The 24,701-nt window shown below is 41.6% G+C and overlaps 1 protein-coding gene across 2 annotated transcripts in view; it reads left to right on the top strand.

Moving 5' to 3' along the window:
• Nucleotides 1-24,701, top strand: part of sh3bp2 (SH3-domain binding protein 2) — a 140,860-nt gene that overhangs the window by 55,455 nt on the left and 60,704 nt on the right. For both annotated transcript variants that reach the window (XM_048618860.1, XM_048618868.1), the window contains 2 exons: nt 4,511-4,653; nt 8,494-8,596. In XM_048618860.1, the coding sequence (XP_048474817.1) occupies nt 4,511-4,653; nt 8,494-8,596 (246 nt within the window). The remainder of the gene's footprint in view (nt 1-4,510; nt 4,654-8,493; nt 8,597-24,701) is intronic.

Below are 24,701 nucleotides of genomic sequence, written 5' to 3'. Positions count from 1 at the left end.
CTTCTGAAGAAGGATCCAGACCTGAAACGTCAGCTTTCCTGCTCCTCTGATGCTGCCTGGCCTGCTGTATTCACCCAGCTCTACACCTTGTTATATCAGACTCCAGCATCGGCACTTCCTACTACCCCTTAATAGAATCCCTACAGTGTGGAAACAGGCCATTCAGCCCAACAAGTCCACAATGCCTCTCCGAAGAGCATCCCACCCAGGCCCATTATCCTGCACCTGAATTCCCATGTCTAACCCACCTAACCTAAACATCCTTGGGCACTATGGGCAATTTAGCATGGCCAATCCACCTACCCTGCACATCTTTGGACTGTGGGAGGAAACTGGAACACCCGAAGGAAACCCATGCAAACATGGGGAGAAAGTGCAAACTCCACACAGACAGTCGCCCGAGGCTGGAATCGAACCCAGGTCCCTGGTGCTGTGAGGCAGCAGTGCTAGCCACCGTGCCGCCCGTGACACACCTCTGGAGCAGATCAGATTTGAATCCAAGCCTCCTAACCCAGAGGTAGGTACACTACCACTGTACTACAAACCCTCGAGGGTAGCTGTTTTCTTTCTCATTTCCTTAATATTAAACAGAGGTCGCACCTGCCTGTTCAAGTAGATATAAAAGCCACCTCCATGGCATTACTTTAAAGAAGGGACAGGGTGTTCCTCCTGGATAATATTTATCCCTCAATCAACATCACTAAACAATATCTAGTTATTTTTACACTATTAACTACATTAGTTATTTTTTGAAACAGCTGGAAGTTGTTTTGGTAAAGGCATTTAGTAAGATGGGGCTGGAATCGGTTCAGAGATACTGTAGGGTGGAATAGATAGTAAATGAGGCAAGTTTGGGAAGGTACGGCAAGAAATGTTCCTTAGCCATGTGGCAAAGTCCACCAAAGAACTCAACCCAACTCTGAATTGTCCAAAATAACATAAGATTGAGCCCTGAGAGTCCATTTTGGTGATTTTCATTGACATATTTTGTAACTTTGTTTTCTGACTGTCATCATATGCTAGCTTTTCCTCAGTTTGCACATTAGGCATCTGCCAAAGGTTTGTAGAAGTATGGAATGGTTTCTTTTATTATTTCATGGGATGAGGAAATTACTCGCAGAATCAGCTTTTGTTACCTATCCCTGATTGCCCACGAGAAAAAGGCAGTGAAATGCTGAAATCTAATGTAGATACCATGACAGTGAAAGCAAGAAAATTATGGCAGGACATTGTAAAATACTGGTTTGGTCTCAACTAAAGTATCTTTCCAATCCTGGCATCATATTTTAGGAAGGATGTCAAAGCAATGAATGCAGCAAAGGTTCACTGAATTGGTTCCAGGGATGAGAATCTTGAGTTATGTTGTAGATGTGGTGACCAGAACAGAACACAGTATTCCAGGTGTGACCTAGCCAAAGTTCTGTATAGCTCCAACATGATATAACCTCCCTGCTGTTATAGTCTATGCCACAACTAATAAAGGCGAGGGTCCCATATGCCTTCTTAACTACCATATTAACCAGTTATACCATCTTCAGGGATTTGTGGACAAGTATCCCTCTGTTCCACTGAGCTTTCTGGTGTCTTACCATTAAATGAGTCCTCCCTTGCCTTGTTACTTCTTCCAAAGTATATCACCTCTCACTTATTCATCGTAAATTCCATCTAACACTGATCTGCCCATCTGACCAATCAGTTTATATCCTCCTGTAACCTAAGACCTTCTTCCTTACTGTCAACCACCTGGCCGATCTTTGTGTTATCTGTAAACTTACTTATCATCCCTTCCACATTCTCATTTACAGGGTGTCCCTGATTTACAAACGTCCAACTTACAAATGCTTGTATTTACGAACGCAATTTGATTCAGGGGTGTAATTTTAAAGAAAAAATGAAAGAACTGCAGATGCTGTAAATCAGGAAGATGTAGATGTTGTCGATGTAGATGTTCATGTAAACCATGTAGATGTTCTGCGAAGCGGTCACCTAGTCTACGCTTTGTTTCCCTAATGGTAGACGAGGTGACGGCTTCGCAGAACATCTACGTCTGCTCGCAAAAAAGACCCTGAACTACATGTTGCCTGCCACTTCAATGCACCACCATGTTCCTGACCAACATGTCTGTCTCTGGCTTGCTGCAGTGTTCTAGTGAAGCTCACAGCAAGCTAGAAGAACAACACCTCATTTTCTACTTGGGGACCCTGCAGCCTTCCGGACTCAATACTGAGTTCAATAATTTTAGGGCCTAAACTCTCTCATGTCCTAGCCTCCTACCCCACACACCAGGTCCTGTTACCACATAGCCTGTCATTACACACTACCTGTTATTAGTCACTAATAGTCCCCATTAACAACTATTCACTCTCCCAGCCTGATCATTATCAACTCTTTGTCTATCCAACTGCTCTTCTCTCTCTTTGGGCTCTATCCTATCATTTACTCCCTACCCCTTCCCCCTCCCCTTTTTCTGCATTTAAACTGACATTTTCCCAGCCACCATCAGTTCTGAGGAAGGGTCACTGGTCCCGAAACGTTAACTCTGTTTTTTCCTTCACAGATGAGCTTTTCCAGCAATTTCTGTGTAATTTTAAAGACTTGACATATGAACATTGGCTATACTCACTGTATTGTCTCTTGCTATTAATCCAGTTTTGGAACCAATTTGCCTGGATCCCATGTGCTTTTACCTTCTTTATCAGTTTCCCGTGTGGGGCTACTATTAGAAATTTGGATAAATTAAAATTTGTTAACATTTATAAATTGTTAATTGTGGGGAGGACAGTGTGGAATTCCAAAAAGACATTGACGAGGTGATGGAGTGGACGGATACATGGCAGTAGAGGTTCAATGCAGAGAAGTGTGAGGCAATGCACTTTGGTCAGAAGAACATTGAAAGACAATACAAAATAGGGAGCACAATTCTAAAGGAGGTGCAGGAGAAGAGGGATCTGGGTGTATATGTGTACAGATCATTCAAGGTGGAGGGAACAGTTAATTGAGCATACAATGTTCCTGGCATTATTATTCAGAGCATGGGGTAGAAGAGCAAGGAAGTGATGCTGAACTTGTATGAGACACTTGTTAAATCTCAGCCACTACACTAAGAAATATATGAATGCATTGGAGAGTGTGCAAAAGTGATTTATAAGCAAGATTCCAACAATGAGAAACTTCAGTTATGAGAATACATTGAAGAAGTTGGGACTATTCTCCTTGGAGCGAAAAAGGCTGAAAGGAGATTTGTTAGAGGTTTTCAAAATTATGAGTAGGCTTGACAGAGTAGATAGGAAAAAGCTGTTTCTGTCTGTAAAAGTAACAAGAGGTTGGAGGGTTTGAGCCATACAGGCTGAAGTGGCTGGGGCTATTTTCTGTGGAGTGTCGGAGCCTCAGGGATGACCTTATAGAAGCTTAGAAAATCATAAGGTGCACAGCTTGGGTAAATAGTCAATGCCTTTTCCCCAGGGTAGGAGAGTCCAAAACTAGAGGGCACGGGTTTAAGTGCGTGTATGGTATGTGTATGGAATTAGCTGCCAGAGGGGGTGGAAGTGGGTACTTTTAAAAGGCATCTGGATGGGTATGTAAATAGGAAGGGTTTGGAGGGATATGGGCAAAATATTGGCAAATGGGACTAGATTAATTTAGAATAATCAGTCGTCATGGAAGAGTTGGACTGAAGGGTCTGTTTCCATGCTGTACATCTCTATGACTATGATTCTAAGAACAAAAGGACATAGATTTAAAGTGATGTGCAAATGAAAGTTTTTTCACAGAGCGAGTAGTTAGAGTCTGGACTGAGCAATTGGAAATGTGATGGAGGCAGGTTCAATTGAGGCATTCAATAGGGTGTTGGATGATAATTTGGATAGAAATGGCGTGGAAGAATATGGGAAAAAGGCGCTATGCAATAGAACTGATGCAGGCACAATGTGCCAAATGATTTCCTTCTACACTGTAACAATTCTATGATTCTGTGAGGTCTTAAAAATCATAATCTGAATAGGAAAAATAAGGAGAAACCATCCCCATTAGCAGAAGAGTCCAAGTACCAGAGGACATTGATTTAAAGTGATTGGCAGAAGAACCAAAGGCATCTCAAGCAATACATCTTCTTACACAGTGAGTGGTTGGGATCCGGAATGCAGTACCCGGTGAATAGTGGACCCAGAATCAATGATGGCTTTTGAAAGAAAATTGGGTAATTACCTGAAAAGAACAAAATTTGCATGGCTAAAGAGAGGAGGTAGAAAGTGGCAACAAGGGCTGTTCTTGCAGAAAGCTGGAATGGATAGGATGGTCTGAGTGACTTCCTTCGGTACTGAAACCATTCTGTGATTCTACGACTCTGCAGTGACAATAAAAATACAAGTATACAGTAGTCTAAAGTTCAATGAAGACTCGAGCCTATTTAAATAACTATTTGGTACTGTACTAAGTTACAGTAATGAAATTATCATGTTTGGGGCTGTTTGAATTTAATACATAATTAGCAATTTTTAATATTTTGTTTCAGCACAATGGCCACTGGAGTAGAGGAAAATTGGCCAGTCCCAATGCGAGCGATTGGGGCTCAGAACCTTCTCACCATGCCAGGAGGAGTTACACAATCTGGCTACCTCCATAAGAAAGGAGGATCCCAGTGGAAGATCATGAAGTGTAAGTTTGTCAATCACACAGTTTGTTGTTTCGGGTTTACCAAACCAAGTTCTTCACAAGCTCCTTCCGCTGATATCAGGTTCAGAGCCTCTTTCCTCCCCACCCAGTGTCAGTTTCCTCTAATTTCCCTTCCATTGCACTTGTAAACACATCCTCTGACTGCTTATCTGATATCTCTGTGAAGCCCTTCAGAATACTTTACTATGTCCAGGACATTTTAAGAAATGCAGGGTTTTGGTATTTGTACATGTTCTGAATTGCATATAGAAAATTAGGTAGATACAAACATGTGATAAATATTGGCCAACAAATAGGGAGAATTTGGCTCCTTGTCTTCATAATAGCAGCCCTAGATTCTGTTAAATTCTGCCGAGAGAGCAGGCTGGAATCTTAGTTTAATATCTCACCCGAATGTTAGAGTATGGTAGGAGGGGTCAGTAGTTGAATAAAATTATTTTCACTTGTCCATGATTGTAAATTATTTGTGGAAGAAGAAATGTCTACTTCTATCAATACGGTCCACTTTTCGTCTCCTGGAATCTGGACAGTGTAGATCAAAGATACTGACAATCTCAGTGGTTACACACTACACAGCCACATTCCCTGAACCTGGGCAACACTGGTTTGTCCAAAAGCTATTGGGGAAGCGGGGAGATAAAATTCAGCCCGCTCTTGTCTCCCACACTCTAACAGGAGTAATGCTGTGGCTAACCATGACTGGGATTGCTTAGCACAGAAAAGGCACTTCCTGCCTGTTGCTGCATTGAGTCACAGTGTCAGATTTTTTTACACCGTTGGTCTATTTTGGTCTTCTTCCCCTTTCTTGAATTCCTGACATCACACATTGTGTTAGGAAGGACAGAAGGACACATAACTTCCAACTCTGTCAGTCATTTTGAAAGCAGCTGCTATGAAAGTTTAAACTCGGTCAAATCTCCAATTTCTCTGCCTACCTATGGGGTGAAGCCTGGTCTTTGGCTACTCTTCCACACCAAGGAAGTGGGACATCCAAATACTTCTACATTTATTTCCAAAATTATGTAGAATCATAGAAGATGGCGGCACAGAAAGGCAAGGGCAGCAAGTCCAGGGACCCTAGGCATCAAGGGATATCGAGAGTTTGATAAAGAAAAAGAAGAAAGCATATGTTAGGTGCAGAGTGTTTAAAACACAGAAGGCCCTTCAGCAATGCATAGTGTAGGAAGATACTTAAAAAAGGAATTAGGAGGGCAAAGAAGGGGCACAAAATATCTTTGGCAGATAGGATTATGGAAAAGTCCAAGGCTTTTTATGAGTATTATTAAGAGTGAGAGGAATATCAGGGAAAGCATGGGACCTATCAGAAACCAAAGGGGCAACCTGTGCGTGGAGCCAGTGGACGTGGGTGAGGTCTTAAGTGAACACTTCTCATCTGTATTCACAGAGGAAAAAGACATTTTGGCTGGAAATTTCAGTTTGGATGGTGTGATTCTAGAACAGGTTAAGATTAATAAGGTAGATGCACAATGCCCCAGGTCCTTGTGAAATGTATCCTAGGTTGACATTGCAGGCAAGGGAGGAGATTGCTGGGCCCCTGTAAGAGATATTTAATACTTTGCTGGCCATAGGTGAAGTGCTAGATTAACTTAACCCTAACCCTATCCTTTTCTGAAGAAGGGTCTAGGCCCGAAATGTCAGCTTTCCTACTCCTCTGATGCTGCTCGGCCTGCTGTGTTCATCCAGCTCTACACCTTGTTATCTCTATCTAATGTGGTTCCTTTGTTCAAGAGGGATAGCAGGGATAGACCAGGTTATTACAGACCAGTTAGTCTGATGTCAGTGGTGGGAATATTATTAGAAAGAATTCTGAGGGACAGGATTAATCAATACTTTGAAAGGCAGGGATGGTCAGCATGGATTTGTTAGAGGGAGATTCTGTCTGACTAATTTAGTTTAATTTTTGAAAAGGTGACTGACTATATTGATGATGGTAGTGCAGTTGATGTGGTTTACATGGCCTTCACTAAGATTTTTGACAAGGTTCCACATGGAAGGCTAATCAAAAAGGTAAGAGCCCATGGGATCCATGGCAAGTTACAAAACTGGATTCAGAATTGGCTTCCAAATGGGAGGCAAAAGATGATGTTGGATAGTTGCTTTAGTGATTGGAAGCCTCTGACCAGCATGTAATACATGGCTCGGTGCTGGGACCCTTGCTGTTTGATATGTACATGAAAGACTTGGATGTGAATGTAGAAGGTTTAATTAGTAAGTCTCTTCAGGATATTAACAGAGAAAGAGGGGTAGATAAAGATAAACTATTTCCTCTGCTGAAGATGCTAGAACGAGGGAGCATAGTCTGTGAAATAGGCCAGGCCATTCAGCAGAGATGTTAGAAAGTACTTCTACACACAAGAAATGGAGGTTTGGAACTCTCTTCCTCTAATAGCAGTTGATGCTTATTCAGTTGTTAAATTTAATTAGACAAATTTTTAATTAACAATATGGGCCCAAGGTAGTCATATGGAGTTAGGTCACAGATCAGTCATGATCTTATTGAATGGTAGAGCAGGCTTGATGGGCTGAATGACCTACTCTTGCTCCTGTGTTCTGATGTTCCGAAGATTGCAGATGACATGAAAATTGGTGGCATTGTTGATCGTGGGGACAACAGTCTCAGGCTACAGTCTGATACTGATTAGCTGCTAAATTGGACAGAGCAATGGCAGAAGGAATGTAATCCTGCGAAGTGTGAGGTGATGTATTTTGGGAGGTCTAATAAGGGGATGTAAAATAACTGCATAGAGGCCAGTATCCTGTCACCATGTCACTCTTTATTTACACGTGAACAGTACATGAACTCTGACCACCTAGCTCAGAGCCAGTCCCCAGAGTGAGAGACTCTCTGAGACTCCTGTTTATATCTGTCAGCCAGGGCTCCCTGATTGGCCTTTGGAGTACTTGGGAACAAGGTGACTTTGATGTACAAGTCTATAGATCCCTGAAGATGTCAGCACAGATAGATAGGGTGATGAAGAAGCCATTCAGGATGTTTGTCTTCATTAGCCAGGGTGCAGAATATAGGAGCAGGGTCTTGTTGCAACTTTAAAGAGCATTGATTAGGTCATAGATGGAATACTGTGTACAATTCTAGTCACGACACTATTGTAAGAACATATTTGCACTGGAGAGGGTACAGAGAAGATCCACCAGGATATTGCCTGGGATGGGAAGACTTAGTTATGAGGAGAGATTGAAAAGGCTGGGTTTGTTTTTCTTAGAGTAGAAGAGGCTGAGAGGGAATCTGATTAAGGCATTCAAAATTGAGAAGCTTAGGTAGAATAAATCATGAAAATCTTTTCCCCATTGGCAGAAGTATCTAAGGCCAGGGTCTAGGCCCAAAACGTCAGCCTTCCTGCTCCTCTGATGCTGCTTGGCCTGCTGTGTTCATCCAGCTATACACCTTGTTATCTAAGACCAGAAGGCATTGATTTAAGGTGAAGAGTAAGTGATTTAGAGGGAATCTGAGGAAGAATGTTTTCACTCGGAGGGTGGGAGATATATGGAATGTTCTGCCTGACATGGTGGTGAAGGCAGATACTCTCATAACATTTAAGAAACGTGGACACGCACTTAAAATGCCAGGGCACAGTAGGCTATGGACGAAGTGCAGGTAGATGGGATTAGTGTAGTTGGTTTTTGTTGGTTATCAGAGACATGGTGGATCGAAGGACCTGTTTCTATGCTGTATGACTCTATGACTATGACTTGTCTTCTCTGTTTATAAGGTTCCCTAGCTTCCTTACTTTATTCCAGGACCTGTTTTTACTGGTCTAAAATCAATTCTATTTATGGTTGCAGGGCCACTGCGATTTGTTATCATTCACAAGGGCTGTATTTATTACTTCAAATCCAGCACTGCGGCCTCTCCACAGGGAGCTTTTTCCCTGAATGGGTACAACAGGTCAGTATGGAACAATCACATTACTTGTATTCGACCTTCCCCAAGGGTCAAGGTGGGTCAGTGTACGTTTCAGATTTACAACTTCTGCAGTATTTTGCCTTTATTCATGTGTATCAAAAGAGTTTGCATGTTTGGGAGGAATATGATTTGAGGCAATGTGATATAGATCTGGGGATAGGGAGAGTTGAAGGCCTAGTGGTATTATCACTAGACTATTAATCCAGAAACTTAGCTAATGTTCTGGGGACCCAGGTTCAAATCCCACCAGAGTAAATGTTGGAATTTAAATTCCATTAAAAATGATTCTGGGGGCAAAGTCCCACCTGGTTCACTAACGTCGCTGAGGGAACAAAATCTTCCATCCTTACCTGGTCTGCGGTAGATGTGACTCCAGACCCACAGCTATGTGGTTGACTCTCAGCTACCCTCTCAAATGGCCTGAGCAAGGCACTCAATTGTATCAATCACTACAGAGTCACAACAAAGAAATGAAATTGGAGGAACACCTAGCATCGACCTAGGTGGCAAAAACAGCCTTGTTGACATCTGGGGGCTAGTATAGCATGTTGGGGAGAGCTGTCTCACACACTAGTCAAGCACCAACCATGGTCATACTCACAAAATAATTACCTGACAGACAATGTCCCAGACACCACCATCACCATTCCTGGATATGTCAGCAGGACAGACCCAGGAGAGGTTGCAGTACAGTGGTATACAGTCAGGAAGGAGTTGCTCTGGGAGTCCTCAGCATTGATGCTGGACCCCGTGAAACCTCATGGCATCAGGTTAAACATAGGCAAGGAAATCTCTGGACCATACCACAGCCCCTCAGCCAATTGAATCAATACTTCCCCATGTTGAACAACGCTTCGAGGAAGTACTGAAGGTGGCAGTGCATGAAAGGAACTCTTGGTGGGGGATTTCAATGTTCACCACCAAGACTGGGTCTCGGCACCACCTGGCAGCAGGTGGTGAGGCAACGACCAAGAGGGAAAAACATACACCTTGTTGTCTCAATCATATGTATCTGTCCATGACAGTATTGGTAAGAGTGACCACCACACAGTCTTTGTGGAGACAAGGATCTATAACAGATCTAGCAATTCGAGACTCAGTATCGATGAGGCACTCTGGGCCATCAACAGCAGCAGAACTGTACTCCAGCACAATCTGCAACTTTATGACCTTGCATATCCCCCACTCAACCATTACCATCAAGCCAGGGGATCAATCTTGGTTCAATGGAGAGTGCAGGAGGGCATGCCAGGAGCAGCACCAGTCACAATAAAAATGAGGTGCCCATAATACCGTAAGTAATAGGAAGGGAAGTAGGCTGTTTGGTCCTTAAGCCTACTCTACCATTCAATCAGATCACGATTGATCCGATATCCCTCACGTCCACTTTCCTGTGTTTTCCCTGCAAACCTTGATATCCCTACTGATGGCCAATCCATCTTTGTATCTTACCATTCACAATAATCTACAGCCAGAAGTGCACATGAATGATCCATCTTGGCCTCCTGCAGAGGTCCCCAGTATCACAGGTACCAGTCTTTAGCCAATTTGATTCACTCCAGGTGATACCAGGAAATGATTGGAGGCATTGGATTCTGCAAAGGCTATGAGCCCTGACAGCATTAGAACTGTAGAGCTAGAATAGCACAGTAGGTCAGACAGCTTCCGAGGAGTAGGGAAGTCAACTTTTCATCCCAAAACATTGACATTCCTGCTCCTCGGTTGCTGTCTGACTTGCTGTGCTTTTCCAGCTCTACATTTATTGACTCTAGCTTCCAGCATCTGCAGTCCTTACTGTCTCCAAATAGAACTGAAGACTTGTGCTCCAGAACTTGCTGCTGTCCTAGCCAAGCTATTCCAGTACAGCTATAACATCTACTTGACAATTTTCTACCCGGGTATGTTCTGTACACAAAAAGCAGGATAAATTCAACCCAACCAATTACCTCACGAGCACTTTACTCTCGATCATCAAAAGAGATGGAAGGTGTCATCAACATTGCTATCAAGCAACACCTACTCAGAAATAACCTGCTCAGTGTTGCCCAGTTTGAGTTCCACCAGGGCCACCCAGCTCCCAACCTCAATATAACCTCAGTTCAAACATGGACAAAAGAGATGAGAGTGAAGTGAGAGTGACAGCCCTTGATATCAAGGCTGCATTCAACAAAGTGTGTCATCAAGGAGCCGTAGCAAAACTGGAATCAATAGTTATCAGGGGCAAACTATCCATTGGTTGCAATCAATCCTGGCAAATAGGAAGATGGTTATGGTTGTTGGAAGTCAGTGATCTCACACTCCAGGATATCTCTGCAGGAGTTCCTCAGGGTAGTGTCCTAGGCCCAACCATCTTCAACTGTGTCATCAATGACCTTCCCTCCACCACAAGGTCAAAAGATAAGGGATATTTGCCAATGATTACACAATGTTTAGCACCATTTGCAACTCCTCAAACACTGAAGCAGTCCATATTCAAATGCAACAAGACTTGAAAAATATTGAGATTTGGGCTGATAAGTGGCAAGTTAAATTCATGCTGCACAAATGCCAGACAATGACCAAATCCAATAAGAGACAATCCAACCACTGCCCCTTGACATTAGCAGTGTTAATCACATTGTCAACATCCTTCGGGTTAGCATTGACCAGAAACTCATCTGGATTTGCAAGATAAACACAGTGGCTACAAGAGGAAGTCAGAGGTTAGGAATCCTGTAGTGAGTAACACAACTCCTGATTCCCCAAAACCTGTCCACCCATCTACAAGGCAAAAGTCAAGAGTGTGATGAAATATTCACCACTTGCCTGGTTGAGTGCAACTCAAACAACACTGAAGAAGCTTGACACTATCTAGAACATAGCAGCCATTTGACTGGCACTACATGGACAAGCATCCACCACTGATGCTCAGTAACAGCAATGCATACCATTGGCAAGATGAACTGCAGAAATTCACCAAACATCCTTAGACAGCACCTTCCAAACCCAGTCTAAAAGGCCAAGCACAGAAGATACATATGACACCACCCCTGCAAGTTCCCAACCAAGCCACTCATTGTCCTGACTTGGAAATATATTGCCCTTCCTTCACTGTTGGAGAGTCAAAATCCTGGAACTCCCTTCATAATGGCATTGTGGGTCTACCTACAGCACACAGACTGCAACGGTTCAAGATGGCAGCTCATCACCACCTCGAGGACAATTAGGGTTGGGACGGGCAGTAAATGCTGTCCAGCCAGTATTTTCCACATCCCATGTGAGAATGAAGAAAATGATCTTGCCAACAGCACATTAAACCATACAGATAGCTGGCCTTAACTAGGAGTGTAATGTGGCTGCACGTGCAGTCCAGCTATGAGCTCAAGTGGAATATTGAAGCAGGGAGGCACCTTGAGATGAGACAAAAAAGACTGCATATGCTGGAATCCAAGGTAGGCAGGAGGCTGGACTAACACAGCAAGCCAGGCAGCATCTGGAGGAAAGGAGCAGTCAACGTTTTGGGTATTACCTTTCTTCAGCATCTTGAGATGATCTGGCCTTATTGTTTCAAAATGATCAAAAATCACAGATGTTCCTGAGAGGCTCTACTGTTCAAGGCTTCTCAGAGTTGTGCTCCTGTTGTAGTAGAAAGGAAATGCTTGTTCTAAAAATAGTCTTCCCCACTACATCTTTAGACATAGATGACATCAAACACATTAACCTTCGTTCATTCACACTGCAGGGTCCTTCTTGTAGAAGTCAAGCTGGCTTATTTAAGAAAGCTAAGTAAAGCATTTCTGCTTTTCGGTCCTACCTGACCTCTGCAATGCTTGCTTCCTAAAAATAGTAACTGTTGCAAAGGTACAGATCCAGGCATATTCTCTTATATTAAAAAATGATCATTCTTGTAATGAAAGAAAGAGTTTGCATTTATACAACACCTTTTGTGACGTCTGAAAGTGCTTTAGCTAGTTAACTATACTTGAAGTGTAATCATTGTTATTAGGTAGAAAAGGTAATAGCCAATTGTGTGCAGTCAGTTTCTACAAACAGCTGTTGAGTTAGTGACCAGATGGCTGACAGATAATTCATTATCGGCCAGTATATGAGGACGCATCTCCCCTGCTCTTGTTCACATACTGTGGCTTAAGGATTTGTTATGTTCACCTGAGAGAGCAAGTGGGACCTTTTTTTAAAGTCTTATTGAAAGGATAGCACCCTTGACAGTGGAGACATGTGCATAGAAAGATGCATTTGGATATAGAGACAAGCACACACAGACAGAGAGGCACGCACACAGATAGGGATGTGTGCATACTGAAAACGATGCACACACACAGGTAGAGACTTGCACACTCGGAGACATGCACAAGCAGACAGATGTGCACTCACACAAACAGAAATGCATGCACATAAACACAAGCAGACACAGACACACACAGACACAGAAGTGCGCACATAGATACAGACGTGCACCAAAAGAAGTATGCACACAGACACACTCACAGGTACAGTATGCACACAGACAGAGATGTGCACACAGGTACAGATGGATGCACACGCAGATATATGCGCACACATTCTGTACACGCAGAAAGATACATGTCATTTAGGGAAGGAAATTTGCCATCATCACCTGGTCTGGCCTACAGGTGACTTCAGACCCACAGCAAAGTGTTAAACTCTTACGTGCCTTCCGGGTGATTAGCAATGGGCAATAAATGCTGACCTCACCAATGACACTCACATCCCATGAATGAATAAACAAAAACAGATGTGCACATAGAGTCAGTGGCTTGGACACACAGAGACAGACAGAAATACATACACAGCAACACACATACAGAAATTACCTCAACTGAAATTCTCCAGTTTATACATTCTATAATCAGGAGGTAAGTGATGTGAGTGACAATGTCTAATAATATTCCATTATAAACTGTATAAATAATTAATGTAATCCTTGAGAGGAACCCAATCAGTTATCAAGGTCTTGAGCACATCTTGACAGTTCATACAGTTCAGTAGTTTGCTGCAGAGCTTTTGTTAATGACTGTCTGTCAGAATATAAAGCACAGAAACAAGCCAATCAGTTCAATCAGTCTATTTTGTTTATATTGCTTATGAACTTCAACAACTACTTTCTCATCTACCTCTATAAGTATGCCTCCCTAGCCCCTTCTTCCTCACATGTATCTATATTTAAATTCATCCTTGGCATCATAGAGGTCAACAGCACAGAAAAAGGCCCTTCAGCACATCAAATTTGTACTGGTCAAAGAAATACCAACTATCTGTACTAATCCCATTTTCTAGCACTTGGCCCATAGCTTTGTATGCCTTAGCATTGCAAGTGTACATCTAAAATCCTTCTTAAATGTTATGAGGGTCTCTGCCTCTCCCACCATTACAGGCAGTGAGTTGCAGATTCCCACCACCCTCTGGGTGAAAAAGATTTTCCTCACATTCCCTCTAAATCTTCTACATTTACCTTAAATCTATGCCCCCTGGTCGTTCATCCCTGCAACAAGAGGAAAAGTTTCTCCTATCTGTGCCCCTCATAATTTTATACATCTCAATCATGTCCCCCTCAGTTTACTCTGCTCCAGGGAAAACAACCTAGTCTGTCCATAACTAGAACTCTTGAATGCATGACTTTATTGTCATGTGTATTTTACAGTAAGAATGCAATAAAACTCATGCATCCTGGTAAATTCACCTCTGCACCCTCTCCAGTGCAATCAGATCTCTTCTGTAATGTAGATTCCCGAACTGGACATCATACTCTAGCTGTGGCTTAACCAACTTTTTATACAATTCCAGGATAAGCCCACTCTGCTCTCAAACTCTATCTCTCAGCTCATGGAAGGAAGTATTCAAGATGCCTTCTTAACCACTTTATCTAACTGTCCTGCTACCTTAGGGGACTAGTGTATATGCATACCAAGATTCCTTTGATCTTCCGTACTTCCCAGGGTCCTATTTTTCCAGCCCAACTACACCACCTCACATTAATCCAGATTGAATTCCATTTGCCACTGATCAGCCCATCTGACCAGAGGATCTATATCCTCCTATTCTCCTCACTTTTTACCACCCCATCAATTTTCTTGTATCATCAGCAAACATAATGATCAAGCCTCGTACATTCAAATCTAATTCATTAATATGTATCTCAAACAGTAAGGGTCCCAACAGTAATCCCTATGGGACCCCACTGGACACAGGCTTCCAGTCATAAAAACAACCCTTGACAAACACCCTCTGCTTTCTGTCACTCAGCCAATTGTGGTTCCAATTTGCCAAATTTCCTTACCTTCGGTATCAGTCTGCCATGTGGAACCTTAACAAAAGTTTGTTTGCTTCTTATCAACATGTTTGCTAAAATCCAAATAGACTACAAAGAATGCATTGCCTTCATTGACACATTTGGTTATCTCTTCGAAAAAGTTGGTCAGAAATGACTTCCCCTTAACAAAAGATTGCTGACTGTTCTTGATTAATCCCTGCCTCTCCAAGTGTAGATTGATTCAGTCCATCAGAATTGCTTGCAATAGTTTCCCCATCACTGAGGTTTAACTGACTGTTCTGTAGTTTCCTGTTTTATTCCTTGGTCCCTTCTTGTATAAAAGTACCACATGGGATGTCCTCCAGTCCTCTGGCACCTCTCCTGTGGCCAGAGAGGAATTGAAAATTATTGCCAGTGTCTCTACCATTTCCTCTCTTGCCTCATTGAACAGTTCTTCCAGCCCTGAAGATTTATCTACTTTTAAGCCTGCCAGATCACTCCAAACCTCTTGTCTGACTAAGCTAAATTTTTTAAGTGCATCACGGTTTTTGTTCCCACAGCATCCTTCTCACTAGTGAACACCAACACAAAGTATTGATTTAGACCACTACTATATTCTCTGTCTCCATGTACAAATTATCCTTAATGGTCTTCATTCTTTCCATAGTTCCCTTTTAGCCATTGTATTTGTAAAATAACTTAGAATTTTCCTTTATTTTACCTGCCATTAATCTTTCATGCTCTCTTTTAGTTCTCTTAATTTCCTTTTTAATTTTTCAATTGTGTACTGAGCCCTCAGTATCTGTAACAAGCCTCCCATTTTCTCTTTATCCAATCCTTGTATATCCCTGATATCACAAGGTTTGTTGGTTACATCATTTTGACTTTATCGCCTTTGTTATCCCGGCAATTCATTTTAACAATGTCCTTGGTAGCAAGTTCCACATTCTCACAACTTTGTTGATCAAACTATTTCTTTGGAATTCCTTTACTTAGGGATTAATCTTACATTGATGATCTTTAGTTTTGGTCTTACCTACACGTGGAAACATTCTCACTCTCTGATCTGTCAAAGATTCACACAATTAAAAAAAACATCTTTATTAGATAATGCTTTAGCCTTCTCTTTCTAGAGAAGAGATCAAGCTTGTATATCTTTTGCGAATGGGTGTAACCTAATCCAGTGTCATCCCTGTAAACCTTTTTTATTCCTGATTCCTGGAATTGCAGACTGACATATGAAGAGAGACTGACATATGAGAGGTCTGTATTCACTGGAGTTTAGAAAAATCAGGGGGAATCTCATAGTAACCTATAAAATTCGAACAGGTAGGTGCTAATTGAATGAGAACTAAGAGACTTAGTGAACAGTCCTGAAATTCAATTCATTAATTCAAGAGATTCAGATATATTGTAAGTACAGGGGTAATTGTTACCCAACACTAGTTAGATGTCACCATCCTAAAAATATCCCCCTTATCCCAACTCTCTGTCTTCCATTAGTTCGCCAATTCTTTATCTGTGCTACTATGCCTCCAACACTATGGACTCTTACCTTATTAAGCAGCCTAATATTTGATACCTTATCAAGCACCTTCTGAAAATCCAAAAATATATTACATCCAATGTTTCCTCCATTACAATGCTGCTTGTTACCTCTTCAAAGAATTCTAATAGATTGTTAGGCATGAAGCCATGCTTACTCTGCTTGATTATGTTATGTATTTCTAAATGCTCTGCTATTACGTCCTTAATAACTTACTTTAGCATTTTCTAAAAACAGATTAAAGGTGATCTTATTGAGACACACAGAACTCTGACGAGATTTGACAGTTCAAATCCTGAAAGATTGTTTCTTTCCTTTGAGAGAGACTAGAACTAAAGGGCACAGTTTAAACATTAGGGGTAGGGGTTGCCCATTGAAGACTAAGATGTAGAGAGTAGATTATGCAACTTCACTTGTTATGTTATAGTGGAAAGCCAACACAGTGATCCCGTGGAGTGTTTGCTCATTGTACCAATGGTAGTGTAATCCCAGAGAGATTTCAAGCCTGCCATTATATGCACAGTGATATAATCTACACCAGCCTCTCACTCACACTGCTCTCTGTCTCTCTCTTCCCCTCTACCAGTCCTATGGTTCTATTTTTCTAAAAGCATAACTCAAGCAGATTATCCAGTATCAAGGACACAAGTTGCCAGTCATTATGTGTGAGCATAGATACAAGTTGAGGAACTGTTGTGCTGCATTGTCTCCCTACCTCTGAACCAGAAGATCTAGGTTCAAGCCCCACCTGCCACTGAAAAGAAAAGAAATTGCTGGAAAAACTCAGCAGATCTGGCAGCATCTGTAGAGAGAAATCAGAGTTTCGGGTCCAGCGACCCTTCTTCAGAACTGCAGCATGGAGACGTGTCTGAACAGGTTAATCAAAAACTCTTTTAACTTTTTTTTTGGATACAACATGTTGGGTATTCTCACCAATTTGAAGCCAAGATTGGAATGTTGGGATATGGGTTCTGGACGATTCTCTAAATACTGTAGAATTGTGTCTGGTCCCATCTCACGGCTGAAAGTTAAAAACTCTGCTGTACGTTATTGGTGAACATCTTCACCCTAACAACTATCGTAAATACTTCTTATCTGTATTCTCAAACAATGGTAACTGAATAGTGAGGACAAGTAGGGACTCAGCTGATTTATTGTGGCTGGTGAGGCCAGTTGCTATGCTGCTACTGACACCCTGTCAGTAACAAACTACTTGGGAATTAAGCCAGATGTATAAGGTACAGATGTCTTCCAGCTAAATAATCTGAGCCTTTGGTGGGGAGCTAGTCTTTATTATTTTGTTTTACTTATTTCTTACTGAGACATCTTTCAGGTCTGCCCTGATCTCATTGAATAGCCTACTCCTGCTCCTACATCTTATGGTCTTGTACTGTCTAAGAACTGTGAGTAACTGGGAGGCACAGATTCTAGGAAAGTCTACTCCTCTAATTGTCAGTGCTCAGGAGGAATTTTATAAATTAATTAAGCCATTGGTGAACTCGTCATCTGATCAGAATGATCTTTCCCCTGTACCGTATGAATGCTGGCTGACTGGTAGCATTGCATTATAAAGAAGCTGTTCATACCTCACAGATTGGTCATCAATTTGATTAATGGATTTTGAGCAGTTGGATTTCATTCATCCAAACCCATTGTTCCCATCCTCATCCCAACCAACTGTTCTTTAATAAGTCATCTCCAGATCCAAAGCTATATTGTACTTAGTCGTACAAGATAATAGTGTCTACACTTCAATGGTGTAAAGTGCTTTAGGATATTTTGAGGTAATGCAAAATTTATAGATCAAGCTTAATCTTTGTTCACTAATTTGAGTGATCCCGAGCACTGTCTCCATGACAGAAATATGTTAATTAGAACAAGCTCAATGTGCCACCTTTGGTTCTTATGTAATTACAGTATTTGTCCCTCTCCATGGATTATATTCAGGAAAAGTGATAGAATTTGATGGCTTTACAGAATCGAACACTCCTCATAAAGCTGTAATCTGCAGGTGTTCTACATGGCCTTCGTGAAGTTGTATGTACAAGCTCCAGAAATGTACAGCCTGTAGTATATTTAGATTCTGCTTCTCAATCTATACCAGAATTCTGTGAAATTCAAATGTGACTTTATATTGTGGTCAATCTAGTGGTGTTATACAATGCAGGAGTCAGTGTTTTATTAGATTCAGTTGTAGCTGGTCAGAGGAAGCTGAGTGCAGACAACTTTGAACTTTCTAAAAACCGAAAGAACTGCAGATGCTGTAAATCAGGAACAAAAACAAAGTTGCTGGAAAAGCTCAGCAGGTCTGGCAGTATCTGAGGGAAAAAGCAGAATTGACATTTCGGGTCCAGTGACCCTTCCTCAGAATTTTGCTGAGAAGTTTCTATTTTTGTCGTATAGATAACTTTAACATACAAATTCAGACCACTGGGTCCAACAGGCCCGAGTTGATATTTATGCTGCACACTTCATCAAATCTTATCAACATATCCTCTCTTCCTTTTTCCTGCATGTACTTATCTAGTTCTCCCTTAATACGTCTGTGCGATTTGCATTAAATATTCCATTCAATAGCAAGTTCTCACCACTCCATAGGTAGAGGAGCTTCTTTTTATGATACAGAAATCATAAGTGCATATGGTGTTCCAATTGCTGTCCACCCAGACTTGATGCAAATGTTTATATTCCATGTATGTTTCCACCCTTCCTAATTCAAATAGCCCTATTAGCATTGTCTTTAGTAATTCCTTTTTCCTTTGTGTGTCAAAATAATGCACCTATGTTATTCACCTCGACAACTCCTTGTGACATATATTCAATACACTTAGCAAGAATTGTGTTGCTTTATTGGTCTTCATGGTCTTGCTTGGATTTGCAATCTGCAGCCTTAGCTGCACAAACAGGGCATGAATTAAAGATGGTATCAGTTTATAACTGAAACTGTAGAACGTTACTCTTCGAAGAATTTTGTAATGTCTGTGGTTACGAGCCAAAGACTATTCACGGACGCATGTAGTATCCACTTGAGCAAAAACAGGATGTGAGCATTAGGTTATAGCATATTTGCAAAGCATCTGTGATATTTCAGCCTCTGCATTCGGGTCTGCAAGGCTTGGCAGTGCATCAATACTGACCCTGCAATGTATACACTTTCTAATCTCTGACATGCTTTAAAATCAAATACTGATCAGATATATAAAGTCATTGTTACTCCTGCCCAGGCCACACACAGTTGAGTTTAGCCTAAAAGCTTTAACATTTCCAGACAGATTCTGTTAAGGATCATCTCTTTTTTTAAAAAAATCATTCTTCGAACTTGGGAGCTTCTAATTAATTCCAGTCATGAAGGTGGTAAGGAGCCACAGTCCTGAGAATTGAGTGACTTGTTGGAATATTTCAGAGGGTCGTGTCACATATAGGCCAGAACTAGGTAAGAATGGGACATATCCTTTCCTAAAGGGCGTTAGTAAATGAGATGGGTTTTTGCAACAGTTAATAAAATTATATGGTCATTTTTACATGCTATTAGCTGTGCCTTCACTTCACTGAAAGCTTTGACTTGGCTACGCAACCATTTCCAAGGCTTCCCCATTTTTTAAGAATTGGTGCAAAGTTTCCAGGATGGATGCCAGGTTATGTATGAGCTTTCTATAATAATTAGCCCAAGAAATAACCTAAGCGTGGAAGATGTACAGATGTGGAAGCCGGGCACCTTTGATTGACCTCACTTTATCTTCCAATGGGTGTAACTCGGTCTTGTCAACTCTGTAGCCCAAGTAAGTCACTTGTGGGGCCTGGAACACATTTTCCCCTTCTTAGGCATATACCCACTTTGGTAAAATGCCTTTGGCCTATGCCAAGTTCTCTAAGTGTTCCTTATTAGTTTTCCCTGTTATCAGAATGTCATCTAGATAAATGGCAACCTGAGGTAGACCTTGCAAAATGTCTCCATCTTCTGCTGAAAAAATTGAACAAGCTGACAATATCCCAAATGGTAGTCTTGTATATTGGTACAAACTCTTATGGATATTAATTGTAGCATACTTCTGGGAATCCTCAGCTAACTGTAATTGCAGGTAAGCATGGCTCATGTCCAGCTTCATGAAGGACAGCACCTCCATCATAAAAATCCCCATAAAGGCAAAGCGACTCATCGGCCTTCACAATCGGTATGACCGTTGCTGCCCATTCCGCAAATTGGACTAGTTTGATGATTCCTTTGCATTCCAACCTTCTGATTTCTTCTTCTATTTTTGCCCAAAAGGTAAATGGCACTGGACGTGCCTTGCAGAATCATAGAATTGCTTCCTAGTCAACATGCAAGGTGGCCTTGGCTCCTCTGATAGTCCCAAACCTTCCTGGTGTTTAATTAAGATTTCACTCAGGCAACCATGTTCTAATTGAAAAATGTTGAGCCAACGTAGGTGAATCTCTTGCAACCAATTTCACCCCATCAAGCCTGGACCCGAGCCTTTTACTACAATCACTGGTAACTGAACCAGTTGCTTTTCATAAGAGACTGGAACCGAAGTTGTACCCTTAATCTGTAAAGGTTCCCTAGTATAGGTTCTCAGCTTAGCTGAGGTCTTGCGCAAACTTGAGCAAAGTTTGTTAAAAACTGGTTCTGCGATCACTGATTTGGCTGCGCGAGTATCAACCTCCATTGGAACCGGATAACCATTTAACCAGACATTTATTTTGATTCGTTCTGATTTGGCTGTTGCTAAACAATTTAACTATTCCAAATCAAATGAAGGTGGACTTTCAGGGTATGAACTCTCCTGGATACCAGCCTATGAGTTATCTAACTCAATTTAGGTTGAGTAGGACTCGTTAGCTGTCTCAAGTCCAAATACCAGTAGCAACTACAATGGCTTGCTGGCCAGGATCTTGAAGACAATTTGAACCAATTTTGGCCAAGGCTTGGCTTTGTTTTGGGGTTTTGCTGTGGGTTGACCTCAAGTCCCTCTGATCAGGATAGGTCCTGAGTGAAGCTATGCAATTTGCCTGCACTCAAGTGGTATCCCCAAGTTCAGTTGGACTGGTGAGCACATCCACTTCCCTCAGAATACCCTACAAGTCTCATGCTCCACTTGCCATATTTTCAATGATAAAGCCAGTTGTAGTGCCTGTTTGAAATCTAGTTGGACTTCAACTGGAGGTGCTTTTGCATGGTTATATCATTAATTCTACACACCAAACAGTCTCTCAGCATCTCATCAAGGGTTAAACCAAAGTCACATGCTTCTGGCAATCATCTTAACCTAGTCAAAAATCCTGATGTGGATTTCTCTGGTTCTCAAATTGCTGAGCAAGAATGATAGCATCTTAGAATTAGATGAGGTTTGGGGTCATAATATTCCTTAACTATGTCCATCAATTCTCGAAAGATTTTAGTATCTGGTGCCTCAGGGAAAAAGTTGGGCTCCTAGGAACGGAAAAGGCTGCAGCTCCACAAGCTGTCAGGGGAATTACTTGTTGCTTTACATTTGCCACAATGTAGTTTGCCCGGAAAAAATAATGCATTCTTTCTATATATTGGGCCCAACCCTTGATGGCAGGATAGAACGAGTCAAGTTTCCCAAACAAAGACACAATGTAAGAAATGCTGATGCCAACTCAAAGACGACTGTTGCGAACGAGTTTCTTCAGGAACATTCTTTTCTTTTATCGCCATTGAAATAACTTCACAGAGGTTGGTATCCTGTCACCAAGTCACCCTTTATTTATACATGAAAAGTCCTTGACTCAAGTACTCAGAGTGCTAGAACCTCTGACACTCCTTTGTTTATCTGTCAGCCAGGGCTCCCTGGTTGGACCAGATTAACAGCCCTAATCAGGGAATGACATAGTATATCAGGTCCAGCTGGTTGACCTCTTACAATCATGACGCCAGACTTCCGTTCAAATCACTTCAGGGCCTGCCACTTACGTGAGGAATTTGAAGAACTGAATGTAATTTCTGGTGAGCATTAGCCAAGTGCACAAAACTACCATTACATCAAAACCTCATGGACATTAAATTAGCTGTCTCACTGGAAGAGACCACTGTTGTGTGAAATGATGGTTGTCTAGAGTAAGGGCAAATTCTTCTCAGGCTTTTTTTTATCATTCGTTCATGGAATATGGATGCAGTCAGGCTAACATTTTTTACCCCTCTCTAATTGCCCTTGAATTGAGTGGCTTGCTAGGCCATTTCAGAGGGCAGCTAAGACCAAATGTTTGGAGTCACATGTAGGCCTGACCAGATAAAGACAATAGAACTCCTTCCCCAAAAGATGTTAGTGAACCAGATGAGTTTTTACAACAATTGACAATGGTTACAAGGGGCGCCATCAGACTAGTTTTTAATTCCAGATTATTTTATACAATTAAAATTCCATTATCTGCCATGGTGGGAATCAAATCATGTCCCCATTAACCTGGGCCTTAGGATTGCAAATCTAGTGACATAACAAGGCCAATACTACCTCCCCTTGGCTGGACAGGAGGGTTAACTCTGCATCTGGCTACACTTTACTGACTGCAAAGTTTTAGATGTTGGAATGGACTGTACATAATACATGCCTACAGTGCCTAAAAACAAAGACCTGCTTTAATTTTAAAAAAAACCTAAAGGACTGCAGATGCTGCAAAAACGGAAATTGCTGGAGAAACTCTGCAGGTCTGGCAGCAAATTGCAAATAAGACAAGTGGAATTAGAGAACGAAAGGGAATTGAAACTGTTTGAATTACGGTTATGAGCAGAGGAAAAACAAAAAGGAAGGATGTTCGTGTTGGGAAAGATGAAGTTGGAACTAGAAGCAAAAAGACTTGAAATGGCAGAAGGAAAAGTACAAGATAGAAGTGAGGATGAGCAAACTCATCGTAGCCAACAGCCTGGTAGGGATATATACAAGTATGTCCAAATATTACTAAAATTCGATGAAGAAGATATAGAAGCCTTTTTTTAATTCCTTTGAGAAATTGGCTGGGCAGACGAACTGGCCAGAGACAGTGTGGGTAATGTTAATTCCGACCAAGTTGGCAGGGCTAGTGAGGTGTTTGCAGCGCTGTCAGGGGAGGTGTCAAGCGATTATGAAGGAGTGAAACAGGCTATTTTGAGTGCCTATGAATTGGTACCAGAAGCATATAGACAACGGTTCAGAAATACAAGGAAGGATCCAAGTCAGACTTATGTCGAATTTGAAAGAATTAAACGATAACAACTTTGATAGATAGGTGAGAGCATTAAAGATAGAAAAGACATATGAAGATCGTAGAGAAATTATTCTGCTGGAGGAGTTTAAAAACTCACTCCCAGTGATGATAAGAAATCATGTAGAGGAACAGAAATTTACAACAGCGAGAAGAGCTACTGAGATGGCAGATGAATACGTACTAGTACATTAATCGAAATTTAGCTTCCAACAGCAATTTCATTCTGTGAAGGATAGAAATTGGGAAAAAGGGAGATTCTTCAATGAAAAACAAAAATTAGATCACACTGGGAACAGTTTACCATAGGTGAAAAAAGAAACCCAAGAGGGTGAAAAGGAAGTGAAAGGCCTCAGTTGTTTGCATTGGAATAGAGTGGGACACATAAAGTCACAGTGCCGGTGGTTTAAGAAAGACACTTGGAAAAAGGATGTGGTAGAAGAGGCTTAACCAGTGGGATTAGCTGAGGTAGTGAAGGAAATCCCAAAAGAAGTCAAGGAGCTGCAGGAGCATGCACAGCTTAGTCATGGACTGGATAGTGAGATGGTGCCCAGTCTCTACTAAGACTTCACCTCTGTGGGTAAGCCTTACTCAGGAAGAACAGAGGGAGAAGGTAAAGTTAAAATATTGAGAGATACGGGAGCTGGTCAGTCTCTAACAGTAAGAGATATAAGTATTTGCTCCCCTTCTGAAATGTTACCCAAGAAAGTGGTAATCTGGAATAAATGGGGAGAGATTTAGCATTACCCTGTGTAAGATCAGATTGGAAAGTTTGATCAAGACTAGGTAAGTGACAGTGGAAGTGATTGAAAGAGTGTCTATTCCAGGAATACAGTTTGTTTTTGGAAATGATCTTGTAATGGAGAAGCTGAAGGAAAACCAGGGAACTGAGGAGTTAAAAGAAAAATACCTGGGAATTTTTCCAGACTATGTGGTAACAAGATCTCATAGTCATAAATTAAAGCAAGAGGGAGAAACCAAACAGAGAGATGAAGAAGAGAGATAACAAGGTGTAGAGCTGGATGAACACAGCAGGCCAAGCAGCATCATAGGAGCAGGAAGGCTGACGTTTC

The sequence above is a fragment of the Rhincodon typus genome, chromosome 3, assembly GCF_021869965.1.
Source record: "Rhincodon typus isolate 14 chromosome 3, sRhiTyp1.1, whole genome shotgun sequence".
Lineage (NCBI taxonomy): Eukaryota > Metazoa > Chordata > Chondrichthyes > Orectolobiformes > Rhincodontidae > Rhincodon > Rhincodon typus.
The sequence above is the reverse complement of the archived record's forward strand: the minus strand, read 5'-3'. Positions and strand labels throughout refer to the sequence as shown.